Source organism: Peromyscus eremicus, chromosome 7 (genome assembly GCF_949786415.1).
Source record: "Peromyscus eremicus chromosome 7, PerEre_H2_v1, whole genome shotgun sequence".
NCBI classification, from domain to species: domain Eukaryota; kingdom Metazoa; phylum Chordata; class Mammalia; order Rodentia; family Cricetidae; genus Peromyscus; species Peromyscus eremicus.
Window position 1 is genome coordinate 36847990 of NC_081422.1, and position 14329 is coordinate 36862318.

A 14329-nucleotide genomic window follows, 5' to 3' on the forward strand; every position below is an offset into this window, starting at 1 on the left:
TATACAAATTCAGAAAAGAAAAACTTCCCTGTTGAGTTTAATTTTTTTTTTCCTGTTAAGAACTAGACCCAGGGTACAATGGCCCCTTCCTAGGGGGGAATTCAACTGATGATGCCATCAATTTCTTAGACTTCTCCCGGCAGGGCCCTGTTACCCAGACTCCATGTTATTTGGGTGTGAAAGAAAGGCCCTCTGGGAGGAGATGGGTCCTTGTGCCCACAAGGGACAGCATCTCTGCCACGTGGATGCAACGTCTTGGATAGACCCGCTCCCCCAGGGCGGGATCTGCCTCCTGCTGGGGCACCACGTTCTGATCGCTTTGTGAAGTGATTGAATCTTGAACCCGGAGGGAGAGAAGGATGTTGTAAAGTCAGCCCTCCCGCCTCCCCGCCTGGCTCCACGGTCCGGTCCTTGGCTGCTACTACTCGGGCTCGCTGCTGTTGGTGGTCTTGTCCCACTCCAGGCTCTCCTCGCTGCGGGCCGGGGACGGTCGCGCCCGCAGGCCTTGAAAGCGGCGGCACTCCGGGCACACGCGAATGTGCGTGCAGCCGCGGGCCACCAGGGCGGCCTCTTGTGCCAGTCTCTGCGCCAGCTGGTCGGGCTCCCCGGCGCCACACAGCTTGCCATTGCTGAGCGTCGCGGTACCCCGGGGCCGGCGCTCCTCCAGGACCGGGGGCTGGGGTGGCAGGCCTCCAGAGCGCCGCCGCCGGGGGTGGATACTGTCCTGGCACAGGATGATGCTGCGCAGCTCTGTCACCATCTCCTGACACACGGACACCTGGGGGAGACAATGGAAGTTACAGATAGCCACTCAGAAAGGGCCTCAAGAGCCTCCTGGATTCTGCAGGCAGAGGGTGTTGGGACGGTCTGTCATCTCAGGTATGTGAAGGTTAAATGTAGGCCTCATTCCTACCCCTGTTTGAGGCTCAAAAGCCCTCCACATGACAGCCTTCATTCAACAGCCCTGCCAAATGATGCCCAATTTTTGGCCACCTTCAAAGAGCAACCTCAGCATCTTGGGAGAGAGAGGATGCCGTTTTGACACATTTTCACTGATGGCTGCTTCCTCCTACTCTGCTTAGTTTCTACCCCTGAGAATTTCATCCATTGACCTCAAGTAAACGCCGATCCTGAAACCTACTTTGAACAAACACGCTCTTCTATATCAGCCTCCCTGGTGTTTGAAAAGCTCATCATTTGTTCATTTTGTCTTCAGCCCAAAGATCCCCACGTGTTTTAGCCATCATGACCAGTTGAGTTGTCCGAGCTGGAAAGGAATATTCTGGAAACACTGGGGGAGGAAGCAGCCGCCTATTCTTCCCTACCTTCTCTTTCGGCTCTATCAACATGACAGGGCTACCCCTGCCAAAAGCCAACACTGCCTTGACTTCCTTTCAGCTGTCCTGAGGGAAGCTGCCAATGGTTAGAGATGATGCATCCTGAAAAAAATCACTGAAGTAAACAGCTGCTGCATCTGTAGGTCCACAGACTCCCACCAGGGAACGCTTGGCTCCAGCTGTGTTTCAAAACTCGGAATATTTCGGATTTCAGAAAGGCATTACAATGCACAAACACCATATGATGTTTCACACCCAGTGGGTCTGGGACAAACTCCATATTGAACACAGTGCCATTTCTACAGCAAAATGTTTATGTGTTCACACTGAATGAAATGAAGACGGTGCACATGAATCAGGCTTTGTGGAGAAATACATTTGCATCAAACTTACAAAAGGCTTGGACCGTTCCTAGCTTTTGGGGTCTGAGGACCAGTGGATAAAGAATTAAGAACCTGTGTTTCTATTGTTGCTATCACTAATCTTATAATATCCATTTCGAAGATGTGTAGGTAGGAACTCAGGAAATAGTGTGTGTTTTGTAAAGAACTGACTAATGAATATCCCGTTGAGAATTAGAACTGAAACCTTGGGCCTAACTCCAAAGCCCAAGCACACTTGGTTGAGTTTCCTGGAGTATGATGGCAGAAGCAGCTTCCTCCTCGTGTTCTATCAATGGAACACATATTATACCAGAGCCACACAGCCAATCCAGCCTCCTCTTCATTTTAGCTATCAGAGCAGTCTGGGACTCATTGAATGTCAGTATAAATCCAGATCCTGCCTGAGCTCTTGGGAAAAACAGGCCACGGAGGGAGCTGCAGATAGCACCTCATAGACTATGGCCTCACTTGGGCTTTAAGAACTGAGTCTAGACCCATCATTGTCACTAAAGAGTAGACGATTCTTGACAAATCACTAAACCCCTCTGTGCTTCTAATAATTACTATGGCAACAAAACTCCTGCCACCTGCTTAATCCAGTCCATGTGACAAGACTATAACAACATGCATTTACCATCTACTGTGGGTCAAGCATTGTGATTTGTCATGGAAATAGAGATAACAGGCAGTCCTTACATCCAAGCAGCTCCGTGTCTACAGATGCTGCAGCATGGCATGTAAGCACTTTATGTCAGTGTTACAGCGGTGCTGGAGTGGCTTTGCTGGTCCAGAGTAAAAGACAGGAGAAGAAACAGGGAACGTTTCACTGGGGAATGAAAGGCTCACCCGATCAGACTCATAATGAGATAATCAGTTCATAACTCGATCAGAATACATAAATGTTAGCAGCATTTAAGGAAGGGGCAAAGGAAGAAGGGAACAGAACCGGAAGCAGAAGTACCAGGGGACCCAAGAGATCTGATGTTGGAACAAGGAAAAGGACATGAGAGTCTGGAAATGGTGGGCTCCCTTTGGTTTGTCCTTTGCTGAATGGGTCAGACAATGGCAAGGGTCCTTTTTAGGGGTGGAGAGAAGCCAAGTTGAAACCGTGTCAAAAGCTGAGAGGTGGGCAAGGAAATGGAAAGTAATACTGTTATAAATGTTGCCAGGCGGTGGTGGCACATGCCTTTAATTCCAGCACTTGGTAGGCAGAGGCAGGTGGATCTCAGAGTTCAAGGCCAGCCTGGTCTTCAAAGCGAGTTCCAGGACAGCCAGGACTGTTACACAGAGAAACTCTGCCTCGAAAACCAATAAATAAGTAAATAAATAAATAAATAATCAATCAATCAAATGTCCTTAGCTCAGGAGAAGTGTTGTATAAGGTAAGGTGACAGTGGCATTACTAATCTTTAAAAGGAACAACTGGGGCACAGTTGTGAATTTCGGAGAGAGGGTATACAGAAGCACATGGGACTGAGAGTAGAGTCCTAGAATAGATGAGTGGTAGGATCAGGCAGAGGCACTGTGAGGGTGGCGCCCTCTGCTGCAGTGGCCTGATGACTACATCTTTAGGTAGGGGTTTAGACAGGGGGAGTATAAAATAAAATCAAGTTCTCTTCATGCAGGAGCCGAGGACAGAAGAATGGGTGGCAGTGTGGAAAAAAGCTGACCACAGACAGCCCAGGAACTGGTAGGCAGTGATGTTATGTTGAGGTCCCCTATGAGGTGGTATCCCATAGGGTTCCAGAATGTGGTCTGTACAATCAGGAGATATTTCCCCAGCAACAGTTAAAGGAGGGGGCTTAAGGAAGATCCAGAGCTGAGAGGCTAATGTAATTAAAAAAAAAAGTCTCACAGTGTAATTAACATGAAAGGATTTGTGCATCTTCCCTGGGGAGGGATGGAGGGCCAATGGACAAAGAATTCTTGTGCATCTTCCATGGGGAGGGATGGAGGGCCAATGGACAAAGAATTCTTGTGCATATTCCATGGGGAGGGATGGAGGACCAATGGACAAAGTATCCCTTCTTTTCAGACTTTCCATAGTAGATATTAACCCAGCCTCTAAGCCATAGCTAGAGAATTAAATTTATTAAAATCCCTGACACAGAAGATGAACCTTTTGGTTTCTTTGAATTGGAATGTCTCTAAGGATTTTCACTTGCACCTGTAAGTGAAGTCAGTCAAAATGGAAGGTCTTTGGTTGTATGTCACATGTGTGACCTGGTACTTTCACTCCCAAACTCCACACACACATAATACTATACAGTCTGTTGTTTAGAAAACATCTTTCCTCACATATTAATTTGATGGCTGTGTCAAAGGAAAGTCTGGAGCCCTTTCTGTGGTTGCGCAATCAACACGTGACAGCGTCTACTCAGAGATCTTTTACTCTAGGGACTAAAATGGTCCCCACTGTCCTGCCCTGTGTGCCCTCTGGGAGCATTCCACAGGTCCTATGCAGAAGCCAGTGTGTTTCACACTGCTGCTGGCAGTATGCCTTTGGAAGCCTTAGGAAGCTTACCTCTGATGCTTCTGAGTGTCTGAGAGTCCATAAAAACTCCAGCATAGCCATAAAAATGGCCACTATTAAGCCACAAATAAGAACCACAAAGATTCCACCAATATTCTCCATTCCCAGGCCTAGAAGAGAGTGACAAGAAGTAAAAATTACTTTGAGAGAGTGGGAAGACCCACCACAACAATGAAAAGTCACTTCAACAATCGGAATGGAGCCTTGGAGATGGTCTCCCAGACTCATTCATTCCTGGAAAAGATTTAATTCATCGCTTGAAAAAAAGCAGGGTGGTTGCAGTAAACTGGGGCAAGGAGACCGAGCTGTGAATGAAGGAGACTGGAAAAAAAACACAAGACTGTACTAGGCTGGGAGCTGAGGACTGTCTTACGGGAAAGTGCAGGCCCAATCTGATTTAGATCATAGTGACAGGACACCAAAATACCTTAAATTCTAAAATTTCCAGCTCATTTTCTTCACAATGTGTTTTGGTATATAAAGATACAGAAAGAATCATGCTTGCCTGAGCCAGAATATTATAGGTTGGTCACCCTTAATCCAAAACTCTGAAACCTGAAGCTTTTGAGCATGTAGTGTGTGTGTGTGTGTGTGTGTGTGTGTGTGTGTGTGTGTGTGTGTGTATAAAATGATGCTCAAATGATTTTAGATTTCAGAGAACATTAAGTACTAAATTTTCAGGCTAAGGGATGCTCAGTCAGCCAGTATTCCAAAATCCCAAATCTCCAAGCCCTGAAATAATCCTGGACCTGGACATTTGAGAGAAGGAACTAAAATGCTAAGCTTATTTGGAAAGTAAGACTTTTTTGACCCTACTGGACTAATGCATCCCAAATTTGGCTGCTATCACAAATTCCTGGAAAAGATCACCAGCCTTTTCTCATGACCTAATAAATCAGTATGTCTGAAGATGAACTCATTTTATTCTTATTTCTCGTATCTATTTATTTGTGTGTCAGTGTGTGTGCTCACACACCCAGCATATGTGCCACAGAGCACATATGGAAGGAAGTCAGAGGGCCACCTTCAGGAGCAGACCCTCTCCATCTACCATGTAGGCCTGGGAATCAAACTCAGGCCATCAGGTTGGGCAGCAAGCACCCTCACCTGCTGGCCATCTCACTGTCTCCAGAACTCTGCACTGGAGACAAGCTTCTCAGGTGAATTTTTCCCAGCTAGCCAGGCCTACAACTAGTTGGAAATTGTTATCTTTGGAAGCACTTATGCATTTTTAAGTTCTTTACAGTTGGAGCATACCCTTGTTGCCTAGCAAGATATCTGAAGATATCTTGATACACATTTGTAGAAGGATTATGGCCATTTCAGTTGCAGCGTTGATGAGTGCAGCCCCATAACTTGATGCTTTCTTTGGCTGTAGAGAAACCAAACTAAGAGAAGTGTCAAATGGACACATGGGGTGTTTGACTGAATGGGGACCACAATCAGGGATCAAAAAGCTTCTTTTATCTCAGAAATTGGCGACCTGGAGGCTATGTCCTGTACTCGTTGGGATTATTCCATGTCTGATCTCTAGTTAAGTTGTCATGGGGCATGGGGCTATGCTGTACTCAGGGAGAGCACCACATAAGATGCTCCACAGAAAGGAACAGGAATCAGATGCTACCTCTGCAGCTTGGAAAGCTGGCACAATATTCCTACCTGGATGTTTCAAGATGCCTCGGGTTTCCCACCACAAAGCCCAGGTAGGTGTCTGGTTTTCTTGTTTTTTTTTTTTTTTTTTTTTTTTTTTTTTTTTTTGTAACAACGCAGCACAGTGGCATTCTCTACCTAGCTGATGGTCTACTTCCAGTGGGCCCAAAGCCTCACATCAAGCAAACCATGCCCTCTGGTCCGCAGATTCTCATAGTCAGCTCTTCCTAATCTGCACCAATCAATGCAGGGGTCTCTATCTTGATTAATCCAAGATGGAGGATCTTAAAAATAGGGAGAAAAGTCATTACAGTTCATTTGAATACCAGCCTTTCTGACCTGGGCCACCAGGGACAGAAGGCATTGAACTACAAGAATATCAAGATCCACATGGATGAAGGGATGGAATAGAAAGGGGCTCTTAAAAAAGAATGAGTATGTCCAAGGGTCTGGCTGGGGTTTGCAGGCTGGTGTTCCAGCTCATGGATAAGGAGTGATGAGAAGAGGAACATGGTTACAGCCCATGAACCCTCGAAGCCCCAGCTTCTCCAGCCAGCCCAGTGAAAAGAGTGACTTTAGTGATAGCAAGGAGGGCCACCTGCCCAGGTACACTGAGTCTTTGGGTAATGCTGGGACACTCCAAGATGCCGCCATCACTTAAAGATAGATCTACCTGAAATGAGCAAAAGACTAGCGCCTCCTAGTTCCCTTCTGTTCCTGGAAGGGGTGTTTCCTCTCCTCTCTGGGCCTCACTCTATCATCTGTGGCCCGTGGCTGCATTCCTACCTCCCTGTCAGTCACCTCCTGGACGTTCCCATCTTTTCCCTCCATTGGCTCTTTCCAATCCTTCCCTCCTCAGACTCCTGACCATCCAGTTCTGTCCACTCAACGACCCTTCCCCCTCTGCTCTATCATAGTGAACCTTCTGAAAAGAGCAGTGTGTTTCAGCATTATTTTAAGTCACTCTAAAAGTTCTTAAAACACATTTGGAGACTCTGTCCCAAACAAAAGCAGTTAGAAGAAAACCCACCCAACATCTTACGACTAAATGCATTTAATTTTTTTTCTTCTGGTTTTATGGAGGAGAAAGAAAGAGTTAATTTCCAATTGGCTGTGATTCCTCAGCCATCACTGTGCATACAAGGGAATGTTTGCAAAATGAGAAAAATCTAACCCCAAAATTGTGTCTAAATGTGATGCAGCTTTTATGAGTATTAAATTTAAAAATTAATGAAGTTGGAACAATGTTCCATTTTGGAGATATTTAATTAAACATGTCTTAATTTAATTTTGCAAGTTTTCTTTGTGCATTGGGAAGCCAATATATTTTTTTTTCCAGACTTCAAATGTAATTCTGAACACCTGAGAAGCTTTTAGGCCCTAGATACTATACCTGAAGGAGAAAATGAACTTGCCAATCTGGAATTACGTCTGCTAGTCCTAGTGAAACAGCTCTCCTTGAATGCAATGTTGTCTTGTTCCTCCGAAATCACTCTCTACGTTTTGTTCCTCAGCTCATGGAAATTTCCTACTCTTTTTTTTTTTTGGATTTTTTGAGACAGGGTTTCTCTGTGTACTTTTGGTGCCTGTCCTGGATCTCGCTCTGTAGACTAGGCTAGCCTCGAACTCACAGAGATCCATCTGGCTCTGCCTCCCGAGTGCTGGGATTAAAGGCGTGCGCCACCACCGCCCGGCCCCTCCTCTTGATCTTACACAACCTTTCTTAGCAGTGGACACTGTCAACCATGCTCCCCTTCTTGGCTCTTTACTAAACCAGTGCTCCATGCTCTCTCCTAGCCTCACCAGTCACGTGGGTTTACTCTTGGTCTCTTGTCTTTCCTCCAAACACTGGTTATTACCAAGTCCTGCTGTCTTTCTCCTCAACAATCTCCTTGTCCATCCCACCACCTTCAAGGGCTCCTCAACCCTTGCCTGAATGACTGCAGCAATTTCAAAATAATGCCCCTGCATGCAGCCATTTCTTATTCAGCTCTACCCTCCACAAAACCGATCTTTTCAGAATGTAAAACCTGTGACATCATCTCTAGCAATACAGAACGATTTGCATCTCCCAGTACACCCTCCATACACCTATCTGTATACTCTGACTGGTGGCACCATTTGCAAAAAACTGTGGAAGCTTTGGGGTGTGGGGCTCTGCTGGCAGAAATGGGTCCCTAGCAGGTGAGGCCCCCTCTGGTTCTGACGGGCCTCTCCATGCTTCCTACTTGGTTGCCATGTGAATGTGCGTCACTTCAAGTACTTTAAAGCTCCAGTGGACTGAACTGCGCCTCTGCCTTCCCGACACAGTTTGGAATCCCCTGGAAACTGAGAGGTAAATTAAAACCCTCCTCCCTACAGATGTTTCTGTCTGGTTATCTGGTAACAGTGCTGCAAAAATAGCTAATCCAGCCTCTCTCTCTCTCTCTCTCTCTCTCTCTCTCTCTCTCTCTCTCTCTCTCTCTCCACACAGACACACAGACACACACACACACACACAGACACACACACAGATACACACACAGATACACACACACACAGACACACACAGACACACACACACACACACACACACACACACACACACACACACACAAGGCTAACCTGACCTTTCGTCACTGAACTCCAGGGCCACTTTATCTTGGTGGCTTATCTGATCATACACAACTCAGTCAGATCTATTGCTTTTATGCCTCACTAGTGACACATTGTGCATCATTCCAATTATGTGTACACAATAATCATGGGTCTAAGTTTATGTATCTAGAGTTCCCATTGGACCAAGTTCATTGGGAAGAGCCGTGCATTGGATAACTTTCTACCCCACGATCATGGGGGGTGGCCCATAAGAGGTACTCAAGAAAAAAATGATCAGAAGGGACTGGGGAGGTGGCTGAACAGTTAAAGTTCTTGCCCTGTAAGCAAGAGGACCAGAGTTCAGATCCCAAGAACCCCACATCAGTGCCAGGTGAGTGTGGCTGCTTGCCTGTAATTCCAGCCTTGGAAAGAAAAGTGGCTAGTCAGACTAGCAGTACTGGTAAGCTTTGGGTTTGAGAGACCAAGCCTCAAGAAGAAGAAAGTAGGAAAATGATCAAGGAAGGTTCTAGAGATCAGCCTCGGAACTTTCACATACATACACATGTAGGCATTCATGCACCTACCTACACTCCGGCAAACACACACACACACACACACACACACACACACACACACACACACACATCCATGCACACACACCCATGCACACACATTCATGCACACATACCTATGCACACCCATGCACACACGTAGAACTACACACAAAATGAAGAGAAACAGAAGACTAGGAGGAAAGAAGATAGCCAGCCCAGATGTAGAGGCCTGCATTGTACAAAACCCTGGATCCACACTGTGTTCCATATTCATCTCCTCATCAAATTCTGTGTGTGGTAACTAAACTGTGGCAGCTCTCAGTGAGGCCTCCAGCCAGGTGGTCCAGAGCTTCTGAAGGGGGCGGAGCCCTGATCTGACTAATCCATGACATAGACCTCCCATGGTGGATAGGGGTGGAGGGAGGGGAAGAAAGGCACATGTGGTCTGTGCTGGGATGACTGTGACTCTGATTTGGTCTGGACAAGCTTCAGAAGGAGCTAAGATGTTAACAGGATGCTGGTAGAGGCCCCGAGACACCCAAACAGTCCCAGTCTTTCTTTCCCAGCTTCTCGACTTTCAGGGCCGGCCTGTTAATCATGGGTGTTGGCACTGGCATGCCAACTCCAGGCTGAGTGGCCTCTTCCTCCCCTTCAGAGTGAGGCTTGTATACCAGCCATGCCTTTAGGAAGTTATTGGAAAGTGGAAGCAAGAATAGATTGCTGGCAGAGTGAGAATTGAGAAACAGATGGAGTGGGGTGGGGGGAGGGGCACATTCAGAGAGTGAGGCCGTTCTGTTCAGCACTGCCATCAGTCATACCCTAGAAGTCTAATGCCTTCCCCAGCACTCAGCCATTCATCAGCAGGGGCTTGGGATGAATTTGCTCCAGCCTGCAAGGTCCTCACCACCCTTACAGATGCCGCAGCACCTGCAAGAGGGCCCAAGCAGTCATCCAGCCACTGCCTCTGTCCCCTTCTGTAGATGGGGTGGTATATCAGCCACCCGGACAGACGGATTTAAAACCGGGCTTTCCTCCTGACACTCTGAGCCTGGGCCTCAGCTGTGCTTCAGCAATCAGCACGCATTAGCTGAAATAGACTCAGACTCTCCTTGCAAATCCCTGGATGGTGAAATACTAACTCTGGTGTCACTCACAGATTGCCCACAGATACAAATTCTAGCTCCCAAATGCAAATGCATTACTTTCGTTGTCTCTGGAACTATGAAGGGGGAACAGACATCATCAGGAGATACTGCAGTGAAGAGACTTGAATCCCACTCACCCACCTGCCCCTCCTTCCTCTCTATCTAGCTAAGAATCGCTTCTTAGATTCACGTAGACTTAACTCTTCGCCTCAAAGCCCTCACTGAGTCCCAAGTAACAGTGCATCTATCTGCACCCAAGACTTGCTGTTCTCTTTTGGAACAACAATTTGTAGGTGGGTGTGGGGTAGCTACACTACACAGGTAGAGAGCAAGGACAGACGAGTGCCATGATCTCAACAGGTGACATCCTATGTTCTCTTTGGTGCTCATCAACAAATCTTTATGGTGCATTTTCCATGAGCTAGGCGCTGTGCTAGGTCCAAAGCTCTGGGCAGTGCCAGCATCTGCTGCAAACAGAGATTCTTGGATCCATATGGCTCCCAACCATTTTAGAGCCACATCCTCCTACAGCCATGTGGCTATCTCAGATGGGGCTGTCTCCACGGGATTCTTCGTTGTAAACAGCAACTCCTCCTTTAGTATGTATAGACTAACCTACGTGACCTTCCCAGTGACTCGTCTTTATTTGCATGGCTTGGCACGATGAAGCAGAAAGTTTGCCATTTCTGCTGGCCCTCACTCTGACATCTTTCACCTAGTCCTAGCAGATTCTGGAAAGGGCAGTTAGAGAAAAATAATGGAAGAGGACACAAAACCAAAGAAGCATTTGAGAAATTTGCAATATATTAAAACACATGGTGGGAGAGGTACTTCATAATATCCCATAATACAAGCTGAGGCATCTCATTTTTCAAAGCACTTGAAATTTCCTTCAATTATTAAACAGGCTAGAAAGGAGACCTACTCTTCCCACTATATAAAAACATAAAAAGACAAATAACTTGGGTTATCCAACTTTCCATAGTTATAGGTAATTTCTAAATAAGTCTACCGGCAAAGCTATATTCTCTAAAATATAAAGCCACCCTTTACGAGTGTTTACTAGTACTAGAACAAGTAAAGATCAGTGCTAATGATTTTAACTCTGCCCTTGACAACTATTTTAACTCTGACCTTGTAGTTGCCCTTGACAACTTGTGGCTCCATTTTCCTGGCAAGGAAACACAAGTGCAGAATTCACGTATATTGCCCAAGGTTCCACACCCAAATCCAGACTGAAAGCGGAGTGCCCAGCCTTCACACCACACCAACCCTCCCATCACTCTGTGACCACTCAGACTACGTACACTACATGCTTGCAGAACTTAACTGGCACTCTGAAAACTGGCTTTCTTGGCCGGAACCTCCAAGGTGACAAGGATGAGGGGTTCTATATACAGGCTACAAGCTCCTACCAGGCACCCTTTCTCTCTGTAGAACTTTGACATCAGACGTTTGAATCAATGATGTATCAGCTTGACAGCTCAGTTTCCAGAAAGAGGTGAGTATTGTCTTCAGAATAGCTGCCTTCCTTGGTTGTAGACAGGTCAGGTCGCCATTTACCTGTTTTTCATTCATGTTCTGTTTTCTATCAATTCTCTGGAGTTTCTCTGCCTCCTAGTACTCAGTATGACTTGCTTAGGGAGGGGTTTCCTGCTGCTATCAAACTTCCAAAGTCAGATTTCTACCTTCAGAGCTTTCCAAAGAAACCAGAGAACCAGGATAACCACACTGAGTCCTCTCAGACAAAAGAGGCAGGGCAGCGTCCCCAGAGCAGTCCCCCTCTTCCCCACCACCTACCCCCACTCTTACTGTCTCATGCTTCCATTCCTGCTGTGCCAGACAGCGAACTTCTTATTATCCAAGGGTTCCGAAAGTCAACGGCACTGCCTCTTTGCCATTCTTGAAAGGGGACCCCGATTTTCACAGCCCGGTGGAGTGTTTGTCTTCCTTTGAAGCCCTGATTATGAGCTCGTGCTTTTCAAGATAAAGGTATTTAATTTCCTTGGAGTTCACCCACCACCCTTTTGTCTAGCAATTGTTCCACGAAGCCTTTGGTAATCCAATCCCCTTGCATGGAGATGTTGGCATCTGTGAGTGGCTAGGAAGATTTCCTTTTGTAGGAGCTGAGTGGGAAAATAAACAAATAAAATACGTGGTTTTTGAAAGAAGAAAATGAAAACAGCTTGAAATGGAGCCTTTTTTTTTTTTAGTCTCCAGTCTTCTCCGGCATCTGCCATCTTACGTCTGTCTCCTCAGGGTTTGCAGGAAGGTAGCTGGTCACCAAGCTCCAGGTGGGAACAGAGAGAAGAGGTTAGAAAGGGAAGGGGGAATGTTGTTGCACGTACAAGAGACAACCCTTCTTGGCCTGGGTGTTTGAGCTGTAATGCTGGATTAAAAGTGGGGTAAGCTTCAGTTCCTTTTCTTTGACACTTTGTGCATTTTAATAGGATAACAAAGCAGAAAAGGATTACATTAGGCCCCGGCGTGTTGTCTGGTACATTTTAATTGAAACCAAAGTGCTGGCAGTAACTGTCTGTTTCCGAGGTCTCCGGGGGGGGGGGGGATAAAAAGACCACCCTCCTGCTTCACTTCACCCCCCCCATCTCTCTGCTTATTCCATAGTCCTCTCACTCCTTTAGACACACGTGAAAGCCAACTGGCGCGACTTATAAAAAGAAAGGTGACCCAGGAGCTGCTGGGGAACGCAAATTAAGGCTCCTACTGTTTGAGACACAACAGGGGAAGCTCCCATGGCTTGACTCCTGGTGGCCATTTCAAGACATCAAGGAAGAGATCTTTTGGGTCACACTGCTCCTGCGTGTCTGAGTCTTCTGATCGGGGAGTTAGATGCTGTAGTAAGTGCAATGGCCAATTTGCCAGAGAGAAATGAAGCGAAGGCACCTCCCGTCGTGGACCAGAGCTTCTGGCACGGCCTGTAAGAGGTCCTGATGGGGGGATTTTGCTTGGCCAAGAAGGCTTTGAGCATCTCTGGATAATTTGTGTCTAGATTTCAGCCACGGCAGAAGTGGGGGCCTCTGCATGAAGCTGGCGCTGGCTGCTATGGCTGGGAAGGAAGGTGGCCGACGCTATGGTTGTGGAATGTGCACAGCGGCCTCCACACAGCCTTGCTCTGGCACCCTTGGCTCTCACTCCAGCGCTGGCTCTTGTGTTCCCAAGAACCCTGCAAATGCACGGTAGTGTTGGCAGGCTGGCAGGAGCCAGGAGTCTTTGGAGGCACGGTAACCCGGGCACGGTGACTCCTCTGATGATTCTCCTTCTCATCTGTTCAGGGCTTTCCTCGGTGCCAGGGAACACTTGGTCCCGTGTATAACATGGAGAGGCCTCCCATTCTTGCCATTTCATCCTTCCCACCTGTCTCCTTCTCCCCTCCACTGTCTAATCAGCCTCCACAAACCTCTGTGGAATGGAGAAGACTTTCCACACTGCAGGACTTTCCAACAACTGCAAAAAAGGATACCTTTATTTTCCCACGGATGAACTTAACTTCTACCTCAACCTTCAGTTTTCACTCCAGTGCCAAACACAGACTTCTCAATTTTGGCTTAAATTCAGGTAAAATTCTCCTTGGTTTCTTCCCTCTTGTTCACTGGGTGTACTTTTGGCTTTAGGATGGGAGGCAACCATGGGGTCTCATAGAAAATGTGTGGACATTTCGTCTTCCATTCATTACACTCAGATTTCCAATATCCTCATCTGGAGCCTCGGGAAACATCAGGCCTTTCATGTTCTCTGCCCTCGGCCCCCATGTGTCTTCTCCTGCTGCTGCTTACTGTGGTATGGCATATAATTCTGGGATTTCCCAAACTCTAAAATCGACAAGAAGATCTCTCTGTAGCTCTTGTAATCCTCCGCTCATTCTGGGAGGGACTCCAGCTAGCGATGTCAGCATGGGGGCAGTCTCCTTTGCAGAGATGGGCCACAACCCAGCATGCCCTGGTTGGGCCCCCCTTTTATCTGCTTTGCAGATTTGGTGGCTTTGGGCCTTACCTTTTGCTTTGTTTACTCTTTAACTTCTGCCATCAACTTTAGGGTCAATTTCCTTCAGCATGCAGGAAGAAAATGTCTACGTTCCCAAATACTTCTCTAGCAAACCCGGACTCGCCCTTCAACAGCATCGTGTCTGCTA

The 14329-nt window shown here is 46.9% G+C and overlaps 1 protein-coding gene across 2 annotated transcripts in view; it reads right to left on the bottom strand.

The window, feature by feature from the left end:
• Positions 1-313: 313 nt before the first annotated feature.
• Positions 314-14329, bottom strand: part of Grik4 (glutamate ionotropic receptor kainate type subunit 4) — a 317685-nt gene continuing 303669 nt past the window's right edge. For both annotated transcript variants that reach the window (XM_059267676.1, XM_059267677.1), the window contains 2 exons: positions 4245-4363; positions 314-778 (listed from right to left, as the gene is read on the bottom strand). In XM_059267676.1, coding sequence (XP_059123659.1) covers positions 422-778; positions 4245-4363 — 476 coding nt within the window. In that variant the 3' untranslated portion in view covers positions 314-421. The remainder of the gene's footprint in view (positions 779-4244; positions 4364-14329) is intronic.